Here is a 22363-nt window from a genome sequence, read left to right as displayed (position 1 = left end):
GCTGGGGTTACAAGTGTGCGCCACCATGCCCGGCTTGCATGCATTTTTAATAGGAGCAGCTCCGAGTTCCGTTTTGGAAGTCGCTGGGGTAGAAGCTCACCATCATCTACCCGCTTACCCATCCGTTCACTCAGGACACGTATTAGCGTGCCGCCTTATCCCTCACTCTCTCACACACACTTACTGAATCGTGCGTTGAACCTGGCTGGGTGCTGGAGATGCAGAGGTGGTTCTCTAGTTCCTGCCCCAGCCACTTCCTCTCTCTGTCCTCTTCTTGTCCCCCTCCGTCTTTCCCATCTCTCTTTTATCTCTGCTAAGCTGAATTTGGCCATCAGGAGTGTGCCTCGGCCCAGCGGGACCCTCCTTGAGCAGCTGGGAGGGCTCCTCTATTCCCCACAGTTCCGGTGACAAACTTCCACATTGGGCCGACTCCCTGAGCTCGCGTCCGTGACGTGAAGTCAGCAGGTTGATCTGGGACTGCTCTGACGGTGCTTTTTCTGCTCTGGAGAGTAGGTCTCAGTTAATATCACCACTAATACCACAGCAGCCACTGCTACCAAGAGCTATTTACTGCGTGACAGGCGTTTCACATACATTCATTATCTCTTTTATTCCAATAATATTATTGCCCATAAAGAGAACGTGTTTTCTCCGAAGGAGCAAATTAGCAGCTCCCTATCCCACTGGGTCGATTAGCATTTGGCAGAATTTAGCTCTGTTTGCAGGGATACTAACTAGCTAGTAATATATTTGGGGGAAGGCGTTGATCAGGCAGTCGGAAACTAGGTAAAATTAGGACCCTTTCAATCCTGTTGCCCCAGGAATGTATGGCTCATTCAGAGGAAATGGTCCTGTTTCCTGAGGTTCTATATTTGAGTGAAATTTACAGCTGTCAGTTTCCTGAAAATAGTTTGGCATATGAAATAGAATGCACTCCTTCTTCCTCCTCCTCTGAAGTAGTTAACATCATGGGCACATGGAGGATGTTCTACTAAAAGACGACATTTCTTTCTTAAGTAAACAAAAATGTAAATGATACCCAGGGAGATTACTAGCCAAGTTCGAAGATCAATTACTGTATTCTAGTGACTTATCATTGACCCTGGTCATCTTCCTTCCCTGCCATGACCAGCTAAACATTCCAGAGTAATAGAATAACTGCATTTTTTATAGTTAGTTTCTTCTTATTGTGAGTATTCTAATTTTTCCCCAGTCAATCCAAAGACACCCTAATTTAGACATGACTCATGTATATTTTGGTAATAATTAGAACTAAGGAAGCAGAGCTCCAAAATGCAATGAATTTATGTGGAATCCTAATAGAAAGTATATAATATAGTATACTCTGTGATACACTTGAAATACTGAATCCGCGATTAGGCTGGTGGCTGGGGAGGTGTCAGAATGAGCAGGAAGCTCACTGATCCCATTAGGAGAGGCAGGGTGCTAGGGGAGTCCACCGTCTGGCCAGGTTCGCTTTTCCAGTGAACGCCGTCTTGTTTTCCTCTGGTCTGCCATGAAATCCCTGGCCAGAGGAGAACATCTCAGTTTTTCTTTCCCCTCCCAGACAGTTCTGTAAAACTAGGCGGTTTCGGATTTCAGTAGTGGGAAATACTTCCTGAAGATGGGGATCAGTGACCGCCTGTTTGTGTATCTCTTTCTTATTACTCTGATGCTCTGACAACCCAAAATAGACATCATTATTATTTTCCCCTGCTGTAGCGCATGACAATAATCCCACCTAGAGGCCTGCTTCAACCTTTCTCTCGGCTCCGTTGTTCAACATGGAGTCTTTGTGACCAAGATATCAAGAGTGGAGGGAAAGAGAATGAAGGACAGAAAGTGAGAGGCGAAGCCGGGGACAGAGTACAGATGGGCCGCCAGTCAACAAGGAAGAGCAGGGCAGCTCCGGGGGCAAAATGACGTGTGTCCACCTCTACTGGGAATGCCTTTCCTAGAGAGAAAGGAAACCCGCAATCCCACCCAGGCAGTCAAGAGAGGAAAGAGTCCTGGTGGGGCCCCTGCCCAGGAGACAGACTCTTCAGCCTGAAGGGCAACTCTTTCTCTCTCTCTTTCTTTCTTTCTTTCTTTCTTTCTTTCTTTCTTTCTTTCTTTCTTTCTTTCTTTCTTTCTCTTTCTTCTTTTTTTCTTTTCTTTCTTTCAACTTCCTTCCTTCCTCCCTCTTTCTTCTTTCTTTCTTCTCTTTCTGGCACTGGGAATTGAACCCAGGGACATTCTACCTCCTAGCTATTCATGCAGCTCATTTTATTTTTTAATTTCAAAACAGGGTCTCTCAAGCCGGGCGTGGTAGTGCACACTTGTAATCTCAGTACTTGGGAGGCTGAAACAGGAGGATTCGGGTTCGTGACCAGCTGCAGCTGCTTAGTGAGGTCCTCCACAACTTAGTGAGACCCTGTTTCAAAATAAAATATGAAAAATTGGGCTAGTGGTGTAGCTCAGAGGCATAATGCCCCTCGGTTTAATTCCAAGCACCACCAAAAAGAAAATTTAAAAAAATTTAAGAAAAGGTTCTCTCTAGATTGCTGAGGCTGTCCTCAAACCTGCCATCCTTCTGTGTCAGCCTCCCAAGTACTAGGATTACAGGTGTGCACCACCACACCTGGCAGTTAGAGGATTCTTTTCCAAATTGCATAGTGAGGCTAACCAATGTCACTTATACCTGTTTTAGTAAAGCTGCATTTTTAAAAATTCCTTAACTTTATTCCAGAACCTTTTAGGTTCCATCTATTTTATGTGGCCCTTTGCATTTGGGTTGACTCAATAACTATCTTAAAGTATATACTCAGGAATATTTCTTCTTAAAATTACCAGAGTGAGCTGGGTACTGTGGCACATGCCTGTTGACCCAGTACTTGTGAGGCTGAGACAAGGAAATCACAGATTCAAAGCCAGCCTCAGCGACTTAGTGAGACTTAGCAACCTACCAAGACCTTGCTTCAAAAAACAAAATTTAAGAGCACTGAGGGTAAGGCCTGGCATGGTGGTGCACACTTGTAATCTCAGTACTTGGGAGGCTGAGGCAGGAAGATCAGGGTTTGCGGCCAGCCTCCACTATTTAGCGAGGCCCTCCGCAACTTAGTAAGACTCTGTTTCAAAATAAAGAATAAAAAAAAAATCCTACTGAGAGTATATCTCGGAGGTAGAATGCTCCTGGGTTCAACCCTCAGCACCACAACACACACACACACACACACACACACACACACACACACACACACACACACACACGGGGCTGAGGGTGTAGTTTGTAGGTAGAAAAATGACCCTGGGTTAAAAAAAAATTACCAGAGTGATGTATGGATTTAAAAATTCAAATAGTAGCCAGGCGTGGTGGCGCACGCTTGTGATCCCCGCACTTGGGAGGCGGAGACAGGAGAATCGCGCAGGTTCGAATCCAGCCTCGCTGTCTTAAGACACCCTGTTTCCAAATAAAAATATAAAATAGGTCTGGGAGTGTAGCCCGGAGGTAGAAAGGCTTCCAGGAACCCCAGTACCACCAAAGGCTAGAAAATGGAAACACAGGTTTTTCTCCAAAGTCCGTCCTTTCAATCCACAATCCTTCAGTGATAACTGCTTAGCGGTTTCTTGGGTATGTTTCCAGAAATTTTTCATGCAAATAAAAGGATATCATTTATTTGGTTTCTTCTATTCATGCCATCCTTTTTCCTTTCTCACTTCTGTTACTGTTGTTGCTGTCGCCCAAGTATTTCAGAGCAAACCCCCGAGGTCATATCCACCTGTTTGTAAATGCCTCTATATTTGTGTATCTCCAACAGATAAGGACTTTGAAAAAACAACCAGTTTCACTATCACATGTAGTGTGGAATCACTCGGGCTGCAACCAGGATTTCTTCAGTGATTGCAAAAATGTCATTGACCATTGTTTTGTTGAAACAGGAGCCAAATAAATTTCACGCATTTCATTTTGTTTCATATATCTCTGAAGTCTTTTTAAAAGTCATACTCCTTCCCCTTTCTAAGATGCCATTTTTCTACCAGTTTCAATTCAGTTATTACTGTTGTTTTTTTTTTCTTCATTCTTGGTGTGTGTTGCCGGAGAGTGAACCCAGGGGCATTCTACCTCTGAGCTACATCCCCAGCCCTATTTCGTTTTTTATTTTGAACAGAATGTAACTAAGTTCCTGAGGGCCTCACTAAGGCTGGCCTTCAACCTGTGATCCTCCTGTCTCAACCTCCCAAGTATTGGGATTACAGGTGTGCGCCACCATGTGCCTGGCTTAAGTTCAATTTTTTGTAAGAATATTTTGTGGACGGTGTATTAGATGACATACAACGTCTGCACCTTTTTTAGTAACACTAAGATTTATTGATGGTTTAAGTATTGTCAATTTAATCCATCCTTCATAAAGATCCCTGTCAATCTTTCACCTAATGGTTTTAGCAGCAATTCATTTCCCCCCTTTTTAAGAAAACAAATACAGAATTACCTGAAATGTAATTTTGTATCTTGCTTTATCTTCAAACTCTATAGATCTACCTTTTTTTCTTTCTTTTTCCTTTCTTTCTTTCTTTCTTTCTTTCTTTCTTTCTTTCTTTCTTTCTTTCTTTTTTTGTAGTACTGAGAATGGAACCCAGGGACCTTCTACTTCCAGGCTATACCCCTAGATTCATTTTTTAATATTATATTTGCAAACAGGGTCTCGCTAAATTGCTGACAGCCTGTGTTTCTGAGGCTGGCTTTGAACCTGTGATCTTCCTGTCTCAGCCTCCCCAGTACTGAGATTACAAGTGTGAGCCACCATGCCTGGCTGCTCTAGTTCATTTAAAATAGCTTCATATATTTTATTTTTTAAAGTATGTTTAAAATATTTAGTAAATTTAACCATATGTTCAACCAGTTTGGAAATATTTTGAATTCCTCATAATTCAGAAAGGAATGTCTGAGCCTTCTACTCCATTTGATTTGATACCTGTATCCCCAGATCACAGAGGTTAGCATTGGCACTCAGTAATAGAGGTTGATAGACCAGAAGTTTAGCAATGCAATGTCACAACAGAGATGCTTCCCCTCCGGGCTGATGCAGGAGAAAGATCTTAGTTTTACTTGGAAGAGGGAGTTGGCTTGTTTGCTTTCCTGAAAAATGGAAGCTTTTGTGATGACCTGGAGCAGCTCCTCCCAGAATAGGCAGCGAGGCCCAGAGAAAAGGCAACGTGTATTGTTAGTGACAACCAGAGGGACGAGAAGCCCTGACCTTCAGAGCCCCTGGCGGCTAACTTGGCAGCAGCATCTCTCTGCACAAGCTCCAGCTCAACAACCCAGCAGTGGGGATCCTCAAATTTGCCTCTGCAAAGTCCAGCGTGGGAGGCTCATGCTAACGTCTGGTTTCCAGAGGAGAGCCGTGTGCTATTCTCTGCCCCACTTGACAGCTTTTAATTCCCACCCTCTTCCAAGTCCAGGAATTCAGAAAGAGACTTAGGTCCGTGGGTTTCCTTTAGGAAGAGGCCCCCAGAGTCAGGCATCTATGACTACATAGGTGTCTTTGGGGCCCTGAGCCAGGCCAGGCCACCTGTTGGCCCTCGGTGGCTGCCCTACTCAGTAACGGATGGCTTTCGGAAGTTAAGCTCTCCCAAGGCCGGATGATCAGAATTAGGCAAAGGGGAGCCGGGCGTGGTGGCGCACGCTTGTAATCCCAGCATCTGGGAGGCTGAGGAAGGAGGATCACGGTTCCAGGACAGCCTCAGCTACTTAGTGAGGCCCTTTGCAACTCAGTGAGACCCTGTTTCAAAATAAAGAATAAAAAATAGGGCTGGGGGTGTCGCTCGGGGGTAGAATGGCCCTGGGTTCCAGCCCCAGTACCGCACCAAAAAAAAAAAAAAAAAAAAAAAAAAAAAGAATTGGGCAAAGGGAACCCGTTTGGAAGCGACCAGATGATATGGGTTTCTACCTGCGAAAACAGTTTTGAGACTTTCCCACAGATAGAATCTTGAGATCAGTTTTCGTGCTTTTTACATAGCAGTGCGTGCGCATGAGCGCCAGATGCTGCGAGCCTTTTCGTTTCCCTTAATAATCCTTTTTTTTTCTATCATTCTCCTTCTTCCAAGCCTCAGAAGAGGAGAGTGGAAAGCCTTTCCAGTGTCCGATATGTGGTTTGGTTATAAAACGGAAGAGTTATTGGAAGCGGCACATGGTGATTCACACAGGTTTGAAAAGTCATCAGTGTCCTCTCTGTCCCTTCCGGTGTGCTCGCAAGGACAATCTGAAATCCCACATGAAGGTAAGCGGCTCGAGAGGGACCTCGGGGAGGGGCCTCTCGCCTAGAGGGGCCACTGTTGTGGAGGGCGCAGTGGCAGGGCTCAGTGTAGCAGGTGGGATGTGGCCCAAAAGAAGGATGTCAGGCTGGGCGTGGTGGTGCACACTTGTAATCCCCGCGCTTGGGAGGCAGAGACAGGAGGATCGCGCAGGTTCGAAGCCAGCCGCACGCGCTGGCTTAGGAGACCCTGTTTCCAAATAAAAATGTAAAAAATAGGTCTGGGAGTGTAGCCCGGAGGTAGAAGGGCTTCCAGGAACCCCAGCACCACCCCCCAAAAAAAAAATAAAAATAAAAAAAGAAGGATGTCAGTCAGCATCAGTTTTAAAAGTATTGGTGTCCAGATTACAACCAAGATCACGAAGGCAGAGAGCATCTTCCATATCCAGATAACAAATGTAGTGAGGAACCATTTTTGTGTCTTGAGTGTGTACGTGGTAATGGGGATTGAACCCAGGGGCATCCTACCTCTGAGCTACACCCCATTTCTTTTGTTTGTTTGGAAACAGGGTCTCATTAGGTTGCTGAGAGGCTCACTATGTTGCCGAGGCTGGCCTTGAACCTGCAATCAATTCTCCTGTCTGCTTCCCAAGGGCTGGGATTACGGGTGCGGGCCATCTTTTCTTAGGGAGGAGCATTGTCCTCACCGGCCCTGGGTGGTACTGGGAGGAAGAGCTAGAGAAGACCAAGAAGTAGAGAAGCCAAGTCCAGGAAGAGCTCCTGGGCCCGGGCCTTCCCCAAACTGTCCTAGTTCTAGTGCTTTACTTCGGCTTGTCAACCCAGAGGAGCGTCCTAGACACCTTGTAGGGGGAGTGAGGACACCGAAAGGCAGCCAGGATATTACCTTATTTACCACATGGGAGGCTGGGGGGCCAATCCAGAGAAGACTGAGGGGCCCTCTTGGGGCCATCAGTGTTTGAGCTACTGTATTACCCAGAATTACCTTTACTAAACATTCAAGGCCATCATTTCCATTGTCCTATTAAAAACAAGTGGTAAGCCGGGCACGGTGGTAGATGCCTGTAATCCCAGGACTAGGAGGCTGAGGCAGGAGGATCACTGGTTCAAAGCTAGCCTGGGAAAGTTAGGGAGACTCTGTCTCAAAAAATTGAAAAGGGTTAGGAGTGTAGCTCAGTGGCAATGCACTCTTGTGTTCACTCCCCAGCACCAACCAACCAACAGTTGGTGAACACCTGTAAGCACAGTATTCATGAGGCTGAGGCAGGATGATCCCAAGTTCAAGGTCAGCCTAAGCAATTAGTAAGACCCTGTCGCAAACCAAAAGATAAAAAGGGCTGCGGGTATAGCCCAGTGGTAGAGCACCCCTAGATTCAATTCCTACCGTAGTAGTGCAACAAAACAAAATAAAACAAAACAAACAGAAAACCTGTTGGGGAACTGGAGCCTGCAGTTTGCATGTAGAAAATTGACTAAATCTATTTCTCTCACACAGGTCGGGGAAAACTTAGTAACACAGAAATCTTTTTAGCAGACTTCATTAACGCTAAGGGTTTTATCTTAACTTTAAGGAGGAAAGTTAAAAGTTGAGATCAAAAGAGTCTGAGCTTTTGAATGTGATGGGCCTGAATTTAAATCATAACTGTGCAACTGGCTAGTCAAGGGGCCTTGAGCAAGTTAGCCTTGAGGCTTGGTTTTCTCATCTGTTGATTGGGAATAATAGAGTTCTTCTGAAAGAGCTTCTCATTAGTATTAAAGGAGATAATAGCAGCAAAATATCTGACCCAGGAATGTTCAGTGGTAGTTATTTAATTTTAATAAGTGCAGTTGAACATTTTAATAATGGCAGTGATATTTTACTGGTATTTTCAACATGGTCTGACTGTTGATGCTATTTATAAAGTCTCTCTTTGTGTGTGTGTGTGTGTCTGTGTGTGTGTGTGTGTGTGTGTGTGTGTGTGTGTGTGTGGTACAGGGGACAGAACCTGGGGCATTCTATCTCCGAGCTACACACCCAGCCCTATATTTTTTTATTCTTTATTTTGAAACACGGTGTCACTAAGTTACAGAGGGCCTTGCTAAGTAGCTGAGGCTGTCCAGGAACCTGTGATCCTCCTGTTTCAGACGCCCAAGTACTGGTCTCCTTTCTTGATATATGTATAGTGTATATTAATAATCAAGATATTTGCTTATTTCAAAGCCGGGTGTGCTGGCGCACACTTGTAATCCCAGTATTTTGGAGACTGAGACAGAGGATCACAGATTCGCGGCCAACCTCAGTTACTTAGGCCTTTGCAATGCAGTGAGACCCTGTTTTTCCAAATAAAGAATAAAAACACGGCTAAGGGTGTCACTCGCAGGTAGAATGTCCCTGGGTTTCATCTCCAGTACCGCAAAAAAAAAAAAAAAAGATATTTGCTTATTTTAAAATCTTACACTGTATTCTTTCTGAATAGGTCAGTAATTACTGTTCAAAACTGTAGCCATTAAAAGAGTATGAGCAGACAGAACCTTTCTTGACTTTTGGAAATAGCTTAGAAGATTTTTTTTTTAATCAAATCCATGATGTAATTTGCTTTTTATCATTTGCGTTTTTCTCCCGGGAGTAGCAAGCACTTTATCTTCAGGATTCATTTAACCGGGAGTTCTGGTTGGTTGAATTTTACTGCACTTACCTGGTTACTGCTTTAACCGTCCTCATCCTCTGCCACTTCCCCGCAAAGCAAAGGCACACATTCTAAACCTGCGAAGTTGTATTTCATTAGCAGGCTGAGACTTCAAAAGAAATGGTTTTAAAACGAGCACTCGAGTTAGTGACTGCATCCTTCGCTGTGTTTAGAAAACGGGCCTGGCGAATTTAAAGCTTCAGTGAGCAGAAAACTTGCATCTAGCCTGACACACCTTGTAAGCTTGGTTTCAGCTCAGGGTCACTTAAAACAACCTATTTATAAACCCATGGAAAAAAAAAAAAAGCTGGTTTTCAATAGCAGGAACTACTGACCCTGAAACTACAGGGAGATGAGTTGGTGCCTTGATGACACAGACATTTGGCCGTGACAGTGCTACAGATGAGAGCCGGGAGGGCCGCGGGTCGTGGGGGCTGCGAGTGCTCTCAGAACAAATCAATAACCGGTACAATAAAGCAGTTGTGTGAAATGACTACTTTATTCAAACTCCTGGTGTCCTAACCTGTTGAGCTATGACTCGGGCTTTTGATACGTGAAGAGCGAGAAGAGCTCGTGCAAGTTTAATTTTATCAAAGGAGTATTTTTTTCCTTCTCCCTGTTTGCCACCCCTCATGTTGACTTTTTTTTTTAATCAAGAAAATCGTGATTTTATTTTGATTAGACATACTTTAACATATTTTGCAAATATGATCTATGCAGAAATGTGATGGCTGTGGTCTTCTGCTTAGATATTCTCAGCTATTTTCATCAGAGACTAGAAATATGAATGGGGTTTCCCTCCCTCTTTCCTTCCTTCCTTCCTTCCTTTTTTTTTTTTTTTTTTTTTTTTTTTTTTTTTTTGGTGGTATTGGGGATTGAACCCAGGAGCATTCTACCTTTGAACTATACCCCCAGCCTGTTTTGTGTATGTGTGATACTAGGTATTGAACTCAGGAACATTCTACCTCTGAGCTATACCCCCAGCCCCATTTTATTCTTATTTTGAAACAGGGTCTCTCTCGGTTGAAGAGAGTCTCAGTACTCATCGAGGCTGCAGCCTCTCAGGTACTGGGATTACAAGTGTGGGCCACCATGCCTGGCTATTTTTTACTTTTACACAAGGTCTTGCTAAGATGGATGCTGAGGCTGGCCTTGAACCTCTGATCCTCCTGTCAGCCTCCCAAGGACTAGTATTACAGGCATGTGCCAATGTGGCCAGCCTGGATAGGTTTTCTAAAATGAGTTTTGCCTAAAAACTAGCCAAAGATTAAGATCTCACTCAGTGTGGTCAGAGAAACTTTGGTGAGAATCTCAGTTTCATGACTTACAAGCTTTGAGAATTTGGAAGAGACCATTTAACCTCTCTAAACCTCTGTTTCCACAAATGGAGATGGCAATCCCATGGTCTATCTCATGGGGTTGTAATAAGTTGAATTAGATAATGTGCACAGGGCACTTAATATAGTGCCCAGTATGAAGAAACACCCGTTAGTAAATGTAGCTAATATATAGTTGTAATCATTATCCAAAAGCCATCTGACTATACATTAACATTTACATTAAAAAATAATGAATAAAATAGCATAAGAAATTACTCTAAAATCAATTTTATTGCTTTTCTCTCTTTGTGATATATCTTCAGCGCTGAGAATTTAGAAAAACTGATAAAATGTATAAAGTGGACTGTTCATCCTATGCTATCCCAGAAATGAACCGTTATCCTTCTGGTGCACAATTTTCTATATTGATTATATAGATTTATTTAAGAAAAATGGGATCTCACTTTATTCATTGACCATGTGCAGTACTGACTGTGCTCCTACTCGGTGCTAGGTACTGCACACTTCTCTCTTTTTGGTAAGCCTACCTTTCTTGCCTCCAGATCGAGCAAATGTTTTTATGACCCGCTGGGAAAGGAGCTCATAAATGCCTCCAGCTTCCTCGGGGTTATCTTAGATTTCCATTAAGTCTTTTACAACTTTCCTGGATGAGCGAGCATGCAGGAATGAGATGTGAAATTCATAAGTTAAAATTGAACAGAAATGGTGAGGATAAAGGACACCGAGGAGAAACCGGGGAAGAGGAAGGCACAGCCCCCTCTAAAGCCGGGGTCCCCGGCGAGCCCCTCACCTCCCTGGCTCGTCCCACTACGGCGGTGGACTTGATGTTGCTTAGGGTTTCTCTGAGCTCTGAAATACCACCACCCAAGCATCCGACTGCTACCTGGAGATGGTCTTGATGATGTCACAGTGCCTGAAGGAGCCCTTGGGGGTAAAAGACCAGGGGTTAAGTGAGTCTGGGGAGAATAGCATGCATTAGACAAAGAGCGACTCATTAGCAGATCAAGAAAGACTTTAAAGCCAGTGTTAGGCTAACGAGAATAAGACACAGAACAGAAAAGTGCTCCAGTGTCAGGAGAGAAGGGGAGAAAATGCCACCGGAGGACAGAGCCAATCCTTCTCCCAAAGGCCACGTGTGATCTCTGGTCCCTTTGGGAAGGTGTGTGGCTCAAATAAAATTATAAGTGCAAAAGTCAACCCAACAATGTTTTTCCTTCCAAGTTGCACTTGTTTTCTCCGTAACTAAATATAACAAGGCCAGAAGCCCCACGAAGTCCTTGCACGCTGGCTCCTTGGGACGCAGGGCTTGGGACCTGGGCCGGCGCTCCGTCCGTTCCTTCTTCCAGAAGGGTCAGTAGCGGCGAGGATGCTTCTGACACGAAATCCGCCCCACCGCGCTGTGCTCAGGGACGGGCATGTTCTTTGCTCAGTGATCTGTCAGGGGCCTCGGGGGTTATAACCTGAGGTTCCCAAGGAGGTTTCTGCTCCTGTGTATATTGGGAGGAGAAGCTGGTGGGGGATCTTCTGGATTCTGTGAGAAAGTAATCGAAAGGTTCAGCTCAGAGGAAAGCCCTTTGTCTGGGGACAGTCCCTATGTTTCCCTGCTCCATCCCCTTCCTCAGGTAGAGGGGAAGCCCTTTTACCTCAGCTGCTTGGAAGTTTTTATGGTTGTCTCTGTTGATAAACACAGGCTCTGGGGGACCTAGAATCTCTTCGGTTGTTTTTTTCAGAAAGCCACAGTGGGGTGCTGTAGCAAAAGGATCTCACCATTAACTTTTAATTTCTTTGCTTTTGTTGGTCACTTAACATTATTTAAAAGTATGTTTTGGCCCGCCGAGAATGTTTTTGGATTGCATTCAGAAGGCATAAACAGCTGTAGTAAAACTTGCTCTCTCGGATAGAAGACCCACGCAGAGGGCCCAGGTGGGGCTGGGGGTTAACGGATGAGCCTTTAACCTCTCTGAGACCTGGGTTCACGTCCTGCTCGGCTCACCCCTGAGTGACGGAAGAGTCAGTTTTGTTTTGGTTTGGAATTCCAGCCACTTAAATTCGTGTTTGTCCAGATCACACAACTCTTCCCCCCACCCTCCACTCATTTGGCCCAAATCTCCACAATTGGCAGTTTCCACTCCAGGGAGGGCCAGTCCTGAAATGCCAGGGTAGAGGAGGTCAGCCCTTACATCCACTGGCAGAGATGAATGGAGGAGTTAGGAGCTGGCAGCACCTGCCAGCTCGAAGCCGGGCTCTGGCCAGCGCAACGGTTTCCTCACTTTTTCAAGCACTAAGGAAGAAAAGCGTTTCGCACAGTTTTTAACAGGTATGGTGTGCGCGCAGAACCAGAGTCTGCATTCTGCCGACACCAAAGTCTGGAGAGCCGTATTATAGCGCGATTGAGAAAACGGGCTTCCCCGTGTGCAGAATGCAGTGACGGTCAGACTGTGGTTTCCTTCTGCCTTGCTTTTCCGAGTGTCATTTGGCTTAAGCCACTTTTTTTGGTGGGTGGTCTTGGTTTCCCTGTCTATGAACTGGGAAGACCCTGGAGAAATTAGTTTTTACATGCCTGGTTACCTCCAAGCGACATTTGGAAAACTGAAATTATGTGTGCAGAATATAACCAGCTTTCTGGGTTGGTACATGCATAATTGGTACATACAAAAGCATAGCGTTAAGGAGAATTACTTGACTCGTCACCAGGTCACCTTAACTAATAATTGTGTAAGAACACCTATACCAAGCCAGGCGTGATGGCGCACGCTTGTAATCCCAGCATTCAGGAGGCTGAGACAGGAGGATCGCGGTTCGAGGACAGCCTCAGCTACTTAGTGAGGCCCTTCGCAACTCAGTGAGACCTTGTTTCAAAATAAAGAATAAAAAAATAGAGTTGGGGTGTAGCAAAGAGGTCGAATGCCCCTGGGTTCCATCCCCAGTATTGCAAAAAGATTATCTGTACCAGGTTTATAATTTGTTTCTCTGAAGATGTCAACTTCAGTCATGACTAGAATATGAAGTCTCCCTAAATCAGTACTCACTGACAGATAGGATGCTTGGTTACCAGCTTGGCTCCAGATAGGGACTGTGTGTGTGTGTGTGTGTGTGTGGGTGTGGGTGCCCCAGCCATTTGTTTACTTGTTATTTATTTATTTGTTTGTTTGTCGTGACACAGGGGATTGAACCCAGGGCCATTCTACCTCTGAGCTACACCCCCATACCTATTTTATCTTTTGTTTTGACCCAAGAGTCTCCCTACATTGCTGAGGACCTCACCAAGTTGCTGAGGCTGGCCTTAAACCTGTGATCCTCCTGTGCTTTGGCCTCCCAACTCCTGGGATTACAGGTGTGCGCCCGCCACCACGCCCAGCTTATTTGATATTTCTGAGGCAGGGTCTCAGTCAGTTGCCGAGGCTGGCCTCGAACCTGCAATCCTCCCACCCTGGCCTCACAAGTACAGCGACAAAGGACTCTTAACCTGCGCGGGCCCGCTTGATGTTAAGGGGCCAGCTCTGCACGTGCTCCTCTGACTGTCCCTTTGTAGAGCGGGGAGGTGATTGATGAGTAGGTCGGCTGTGTGACAGTGCCCACGGATGGCTCATTCTTCTTCCTCTCTGCCAGGTTCATCAGCATCAGGACCGGGGAGAGACCTTTCAGTGCCAGCTATGCCCTTTTACCTCCTCCCGCCACTTCAGCCTGAAACTCCACATGCGATGCCATCAGCACTTCCTGAGGACAGAAGCCAAGGTGAAGGAGGAGGCCTCAGACCCAGATGTCAAGGGCTCTCCCCACCTCAGTGACAGTGGCTGCCCGGGGCAGCCGAGGGAAGGAGGAGGGGCAGAGCTAGTGGGGGCCGTGATGACGTCTAACACTCCAGAGAGGACTAGCCAGGGTGGGGCTGGCGTCTCACCTTTGCTGGTGAAGGAGGAACCCAAGGAAGATAACGGCCTGCCCGCCTCCTTTACCCTGAGCGCTGCCGACAGGCCGGCCAACCACTCAAAGCTGAAAGACCCCTCCGAGTTTGTGGCCACCAGTGCGGCTGTTTTGTTCAGCCAGGACATCTCTGTTAAGATGGCGTCTGATTTTCTCATGAAGCTGTCAGGTACTTGAATAGGGTTGTGTTCTCTCTCCCTCTGTCTCTCTGTCTCGCGTTCTCTCTTTCTCTACCGGTGCCCTCATCTGTAAACTAGGCTGGTAGGACTCCAGGATGCCAAGGGCCCTCTATTATTCTTACAGCCTGCACCCTCGTAAATTTTCTCCTTGACTTTTTTTTTTTTTAACAATCCTTTGGAAATAAGCATTTCTTTGGCTTGGGACTCGAAACACTAGGGAGCATTGATTTCCTTCTTTTTTTTTTTTTAACCCTTTGGGGGTTCTTGTCGGGGGGAAAGGTCACAGCCTGAGCCAGGTTTGTGTCACTTGCTTGACGTGACCTTGGGCCCTATTTAACTTGTCTCTTCTGCGCTGGGTTCTTCAAAGTACTTGTATGAGGGATACCTCCTTTAGCATTATTCAAGTTCTTTAAGGTTTTAATTTGAAAGCTTTTAAAGACCAGATATACAGACTGCTACGAAGAGTTACAGGCTTTTAAAGTTTGAGCAAATGATAAAGATTATGATTTTTTTTTCAGGAATTTTTTTTGGGGAAAGATTTTTTTATGGTGGTAAAACAGACGTAAATTAGCCTTTTTTCACCGTTTTGATTAGACAGTTTAGTGGCGTTCAATACGTTCACACCATTGTGCAACCACCACCATTTGTCTAGAGAACTTTCTTATCTTCCCCAAATGAAGTTTCTGTACCCATTAAACAATAAATGCCCTCATGCCCTCTCCGCGGCCCCTGGTGAGTACCGATTTGCCTCCCATCACTATGAATTTGACTCTTCTGCGACCACATGTAAAGTGGAATTTTAAAAAATAGTATTTTTTACTTAACATTCTGTTCCAACTACCCTAATGCCCTTTAAAAAATATAATCTAGAAATTATAATAGTGAGCTGGGCGTGGTGGTACCTGCCTGTAATCCCAGTACTTGGGAGGCCGAGACAAGAAGATCATAGGTTCCAGGACAGCCTCAGCAAATAGCGAGACTCATCAACCTAGTGAGACTGTTTCAAAATAAAAGAGGGCTGGGGAGGGGTTGTAGTTCAGAGGTAGAATGCTCTTGTGTTCAATCCTCAGTACCACTAATAATAATAATAATAATAATAATTATTATTATTATTATTATAAAACTGCATTATTAATATCACTTTCAATCAACTTCAAATTACACATTTTTTTTTGGTCATTTTCTTCCAACAAATGGGTGAAGAGATGTCAGACTTTTTTTGTGACTTAATTTTGAATGGTAAGATGTATGGCTGGGCCAGGCTGGGCTGATAAAATTACAGTTTTAAAAGTACAATTTTAAATTTTAAAGAAGTCGCAGGGTGGGGAAAGGTCGGTGGAGAGCCGGTTCTGTCTTTCAGTGGAGGTGGCAGTCCCCAGGATGATTTCCAAATGCCATTTCAGCTCTTTGGAGATTGACAATACCCTTTAAATGGAGAATAATTGGTCGCCGCCTTCCTTTAAATGGAGTGTGAGTTGCCTTCCACTAAATGTCATTGCCAGCTGAATGAGAGGCTCACCTTCCCTCTGAAATCCCTGGGCTGGGCGACACTTCCGAGGGGTCTGGCAGCATGTCTCCCTCACCCCAGACCTTTGCCCCTCAGTAGCGTGAGCTCAGGAAGCACCTGAACCTGCAGTGGGAGATAGGGTGCCCCCCACCGGAAGCCCCCACCGGAAGTGGCCACGTCACAGGAATTCATTGCATCTTCTGGAAGCCTGGAGGAGCTGTTGGTTGTCTTCTCCTCTCCCCTACCATCTCACTCCCCCATCCCAATCTCAGGGAAAAAAATGATTGTCCAGTCTTTGTTTTATGAATAATAATTTTTGGAAATGCAGGGGGAAATGCCTGTTTCCGGCTTTCCTTCTGTTGGTCCTACAGGATGTCGCCTACAGGGGAGCTCTGGTCCTTCCTGGATGGTCTCTCTTATAGGTATGACAGCTAGAGGGACTCCTTCTTGGGGCTTTCGTAGTGCAATCCCAAGAGAAGGAATGCAGATGACTTCACTGAGCATAGCTTAGGGTGGTGGAATGCCCAGAATGTCCTTTCTTGACAGACAGGGGCAAACTAAAGGAGGAGGGGGCATCCTGGTTCACTCCAGGACCCCAGGGATTTTAATCTGGAGAAAGGTGAGGGGGAGGCAGGAAAGTTTGATCTTTGGATTCAACACTGGTGTATCATACACCACTCCTGCTGGGCTCAGCTCTGAGTGCTCCCCATCAGGCATCAGGCTAATTAGCTTCAGCCCCAATCTCAGGGAGCGTCAAGATAAGACTTTTGGCTGCTCAGAGCCAGCACTGCAGATAGCAGAAGCAGCAAAGAGGTCAGTTCTTAGGTTGAAGGGAAGCTCTCTGCACCAAAGCCTTATATCATAATCTGATTTCTCAGTTAGCTATTGATGGGGAATTGTTTACAGTTTGGCAGTGGGAGTATTTACCTACTGATCAATTGGCATAAGAAAACAGATAACAAATGCACACTGTTTATGCAAAAGGCCCATGCAGCTATTTTATGGTGGCTTACGAGAGGTCCTGAAACCTGACTTGTATGCACTGTTACCTAGCAACCTGTTATAAAGTCACCAGGGAGTGAGATGCATCAGTAATTTTTTTGTGTGTGTGCATATTTGGATGTAAATGTAAACTTGGTGACTGTGGCAATGTAGCCCACAGGAGACGATGTGTTAAAAAGAGAGGGCTACATTTTCTGCAGGGAATTTTTTTTTTCTTTTTCATTTCACTAACAGTTGGCTGATGGGGCCCTACAATTGATAGCAGCTCACACTGTGGGGCTCTACCTGGCTCTCTCTGCGGATATGATTCGGGGGAAAAAGGGCAGATCCCAGGATGCTGTGGCAGAGTTTCTAGCTCTTCCTGTCCTCAAATGGAGTGAACCAGTAGTCAGCCCCGGGGCCCTGTCCCTTGGCATCATAAGGGCGCCATTGTTCTTGCAGGGCATTGCACCTGCTGGTACGCTAGGGTGCAGCTGTTTGTGGGCACCGAGTCTGGGAATCTTTGTGCCAGCCAGATCACTGTCTAGAAAACCAGAGCACAGTGACAAATTCAAGCGTGTAGACACCTACTTGTTTCCAAAAGAGAGAGAGAAAACACTTGATGCTTTCTTGCCTGCTTATTAAGGGGCGTCTTTCTTGCTCCTTAAGCAGAAAGATGTCCAAATGAAACCCAAGGAGATTTAAAATAGCTGGATGGAATGGTGTTTTAAATGGACCCTAAATCCTTTCTCCACCCTCACCCCAGTATGGAGGTTTCCTTGTGTACATGGCTATAAATAAAGACCTTCACCCAACGGTTCCTATTCTCCCCATGGATCCCATACTTAACATTCCTTGGCCCTTCAAGATGAATGTTGTTGCCTGCATCATAGCTAATTCAGGGGAAAGTACGGGTGGCCACTACTGCTGGCTTCCTGGCTAAGGGTGTTGGGGGATGAGCGAGGTAGTGCCTGCGTGTAATCCTAGTACTTGGGAGCCTGAGGAAAGGAGGATCCCAGGTCCTACCCAGCCTCAGCAACTTAGCAAAGCCCTCAACAACTTAGTGAGACTCTGTTTCAAAATAAAAAATAAAACAGGGCTGAGAGTGTAGCTGAGAGGCAGAATATCTCTGGGTATAATGTTCAGTACCACAACAACAACACTAAAAATAATGATAATAATTTTGTAGACTTTTCTGGACTTTGACCTGGGAGTTAGGCCCTGTATGTTTCTGTAGCTCTTTCCTGGAGGCTGGGAGACATATGCAGATCAGTGCAGGACAGGGGAAAGGATCCAGGGCTCACATGACTGAGGGTGTCCTGGGGAGAGGTACTTACCCAGGAAGCTTAAGTTTCTGTGGATCCTGTACCTGCTTCTCACAGCCAGCAGCAGTCCTTAATCTCTGCGGCATGGGAGAACCACCTGGCAACTTTTTGCAAAATGCCAGGGCCCACCTAGATGATGGTTTAGTTGGTCTGGGATAGGCCCTCGACACTGATATTTCCTTTTGAATTCTCAAATGATTCCAACATCCAGCCAGGACCGAGGGCCTCTGGGATATAAACTTGGTACCTGTACTGTGCCCTTTAGCACAGCAGTGGCATTTCTGAGTACAGTTCTCACCTTGCATTGCATCCAGTCCATGAGGACAGACCGGTGGTGTGAGATGGGTCTGAAGCATTTGATCTTTGGTCACGGTTGACATGAAGCAGGCTGAGTCAGTCATGTCCCTTGAGGCCCCGGCCTTTCCTCCAGTTCAAAAATCTCAAAACTCAGAGCCAGGCACAGTGGCACATGCCCATAACTCTGGCATTTAGGAGGCTGAGTCAGGTGGATCACAGGTTCGAGGCCAGTCTCAGTAACTTGGGGAGACCCTCAACAATTTTAGTGAGACCCTGCTTCAAAGGAAAAATTAAACAGGGCTGGAGGTATGGCCCAGAAGTAGAATGCCGCTAGGTTCAGTCTCCGGTGACAAAAAAAGAAAATCTCTAGACTCAGTCCAGATCACCAAGGAAGCTGGAAGTGTCATCATTAGAAGCTTGGTTAAAAGTTGCCAGCCCCAGCGTTTCTCTTGCTGCAGTCTGTACTTTGCAAGACATAAAACTTAATTCTAACTCTCCAAATTATAACCAAGCAGTTGACAGAAACTTGGCACCTCTCTAGCTGGCAGGGAGTATCTTTTTGTCCCTGGTTCTCCAAAATAAAAGATATAAGTCATTTTAACTATTTTTAATTTGGAAACAGTCGCAAATTTTCGTTCTGTCTCCCACATCATATTAATTTCGTAAAATTGAGACCAAAATAATTCTTTAACTGGGAGAGATGGACTCTTTAAAGTGACGCCTTACTTTTAGCCTCGTGGAGATGTCTCTCAAACAAATGGGTACGTGCTAGGCGGTCTCGGATTTATTAGTAGCTTAGCCATAAAGCAGAAAGGATTTTGAGGGTTTTTGTAAAACTGGGGATTGAACCCAGGGACATTCTACCTCTGAACTAGACCCTCAGCCCTATTTTTTATTCTTCATTTTTGGGTCTCAGTAAGTTGCAGAGGGCCTCACTAAGTAGCTGAGGCTGGCCGAGAACCAAGTCCTGGGATCGCAAGTGTGCGCCACCAGGCCAGGAAAGGTTTTCATGTGTAAGTGCAGGGTGTTGGCTGAAGTGTCTGTGCTCTGTCTTGGAGTTCCCCCTAAGCCTCTGTTCTGCAACTTCCATCAATTTCCTGCATCTGGAGTAACAATATGGCTGGTGAATAAATGGCAGCTCTCCTGCTGGAGACAGAGGGTTGGAGATGCCCATTGAACCGAGTCGTCCTCTTTGCCTGGTGGCTCTGTTTGGCTTTCTCGTCTTAACAAATGAGCCTTCTTCCAACTAAATGCCATCCTTGTGCCCTTCGAGCGTCCCTCATTGGTCTATTTTTGACAACCTCTGTACGCAGCCTCAGCTTGGCCGTGCTTTCCTCGTGACGGACACTCACTGATCATGTGACTGAGTAAATTCCTCGTGCAAGCAGCTGCATGTGGGCCCTTATACTTGCAGGCAGCCTGAATGCCCTTTTTGAAACCCCGGGTGTTATTGAACTTGATGATTCATAAGCGAGAGAGGGAGAGTGTGACTGCGTCCTGTCTTTCATGACTTGCCATTCCATGAGACTGACTTGAGTCACCGGAGGGTCAGGCAGAATCATAAGGAAGCGGGGCCTGAAGGTCACGCACAGGTGCTGGAACTGGAAACCTGGAGATGGCTGCTCCTTGCGTCTCGTGTTTGCTTCAGAAGATGCTTCCTCTTGGCCATTTAGCCGCCTTGATCCTCATAGCCACCCCACGGGTGGGTAGCTTTAGTCTTCCCATGTGCCAGAAGAAGAAACTAAGACACACAGAGGCTAAGGTCTTGCTTAAGTCCACACAGCCAATAAGTGTTGGGATTGGCGTCCTAACCCAGGCAGCATGGTTCCAGGACTCCCTTTCCCACACTGCCCGGCTGTACCCTGAATTCCAAGGTAAAGAAGTAGCGGAAGAGGAGATTGGCTCTTGTCTGCCCTTCTCATGTGTTATAGAGTTACTAGACTCCCCAGCATGGGGCCTTTCTTTGAATGTAATATAGAAGATGTCTTTAGAAGTTGTCTTATCATTACTAATATTATTTTAATTATTATTAGTAGTAGTAACTGCGGTACTGAGTATGGGACACAGGGCCTTATGCAGCTACACCGTTGCTCTGCCAGAGAGCCCCTCAAAGTTGTATCAACATCCTGGTCTCGTCAGGGAGTATTTAATACAAATAGAGCAGGGACAGTAAGACCAGCCTACGTTTCTCTAGAGCTTTACAGTGCGCAGTCTACGTAACAAACATGAAGACGAGAAATCCAAGATTTGGAGAAAATAACTGGACAGGACTGGCTGCGGATCTTTCTTTCCTCACCATGCTAGAGACAGTGTACCTAGTTCTAAAATTGCCATCAAAATAATTTTTTTTATCTCGACAGACCCTAGAGGAAATCTATCAGGGTCTCTTGTTGGTACAAGACTGGAGCTAAGCCGTTCTCTTCCTTCTCATAGAAGTATAGCTTCTTGTATTTACTACTGTGGTTGCTATTGTTACTCCGCCCCCTCCTATTTTTAAGCCCTATCATTAATCAGACGTGTTTGCAGCGGGCCAGGCGCCGTGCCAACCACTTCATGTAATTTTTTGCTTAACCCCCACCACAGCCCTATCGGGTCAAGGATATTAAACCTATTTTCTAGATGAGGAAGCTGAGACTTCGAGGTTTCAGCTACAAGACACAGAGCAAAGATTCAGCTCTGCCTAACTGCAAAGGCTTGGCTCATGACCACTTAATTAGCTATTACCTAATTTTTATTTCTCAGTTGAGCAAACTGTCTTTTGACCTCCGTCTGCTTCACTGTTTATTTTCCTTGGCTTCAAATCATGGCATCATTTCTAATGCATGCGCTTTTAGTCAGTAATCTGGTTAAATTCTCTGTGTCTTGGAAATGTGTCTACAATCCATCTTTTCCCAGGGTAGCCTTCACCTCACACTTCCCTCCCAGCGCAGCACCCCACCTCGCCTCCAGACCTCCAGCGCATTTCTCATGAGCTCCTCTTCCAGTGCCTCCTGTCTCCAGTGCTGGCTTGTCTGGTTGGCTCCTTTCTACAGAGTAGCCAGACTTCTACTGCTCTCAAGAAAAATGTCTCAGCTTCGCAGGGACACAGTCCCCCATTTCCCTTCTTTGGCCTTCTTCCAGATCATCGCAGGGGTCTGGTCATTGGAACCATGGAGTCCCATGAATATCTTCCTCCTGTGGGGAGCTGCAGAGTCCCACTGCGGAGGGGAGGGCTCTCTAGGAGGGATCGCTGTGGTCATTTCATAGTCCACCACCGCTCACAGTTCCTCAGACACCCTGGGCGATCCACAGAGACAAAAACCTCTTAGGATCTGGCCTGTGAACCTGAATGTCAGCATATTAATTTACAATGAGAAGGGTCACAGGGGATGCCATTTGGGGTAGGTGGTCACCAACTGTCCTGAAAAGCATTGCAAAGCTTTCTAGTCTTTGGGGTTTCTTTCTTCTAGCCCATGCGTATCGCTCTGCTGCTGTTGAGACGGCCCCTCCACTCCGTGTGTGGACAGCATGAATTCAAAGCACTGCTCTCTTTTACATTGACTCGAGGCACGATTGCTTTTCCAGAACTCGCCTTTCCTGCTGTTGACAAGGGAGATATCCTGTCTGTTTAGTGGATTACTGCAGATGGCTACTTTTGCTCATTATGTGTGGGTTTTAATCATTTAGTTTGTGGAGGAAAAAATAAGTATTTACTCATTTTTAAGTTCTTGAAGCTCTTCTTCCTGTTATTCCCCGTCTCCATAGGTGGGCTCCCCTTCCCCCCCTCCTTTGGCTTGGCATTCATAATTTCGCTGTCAGAGGGGAGTTTTACAGTCTTGGTTTGGACTCACAGATTCTAAAAGTGAAGCCAGGGATTAATCCAGGTGGGGATTAATGAAAAATATGAGATGGCTAAAATT

General features: G+C 45.7%; 1 protein-coding gene across 1 annotated transcript in view; it reads left to right on the top strand.

Moving 5' to 3' along the window:
• The window catches only part of ZNF827 (zinc finger protein 827), a gene marked incomplete at its 5' end in the record, with an annotated part of 185189 nt that overhangs the window by 49619 nt on the left and 113207 nt on the right, over positions 1-22363 (top strand). The window contains 2 exons of the mRNA XM_080697091.1: positions 6085-6257; positions 13864-14344. Coding sequence (XP_080553217.1) covers positions 6085-6257; positions 13864-14344 — 654 coding nt within the window. The remainder of the gene's footprint in view (positions 1-6084; positions 6258-13863; positions 14345-22363) is intronic.

The sequence above is a fragment of the Muscardinus avellanarius genome, assembly GCF_963383645.1.
Source record: "Muscardinus avellanarius genome assembly, chromosome: 6".
NCBI classification, from domain to species: domain Eukaryota; kingdom Metazoa; phylum Chordata; class Mammalia; order Rodentia; family Gliridae; genus Muscardinus; species Muscardinus avellanarius.
Note: the sequence above shows the minus strand (reverse complement) of the source record. Positions and strands in the feature narration are given on the sequence as shown.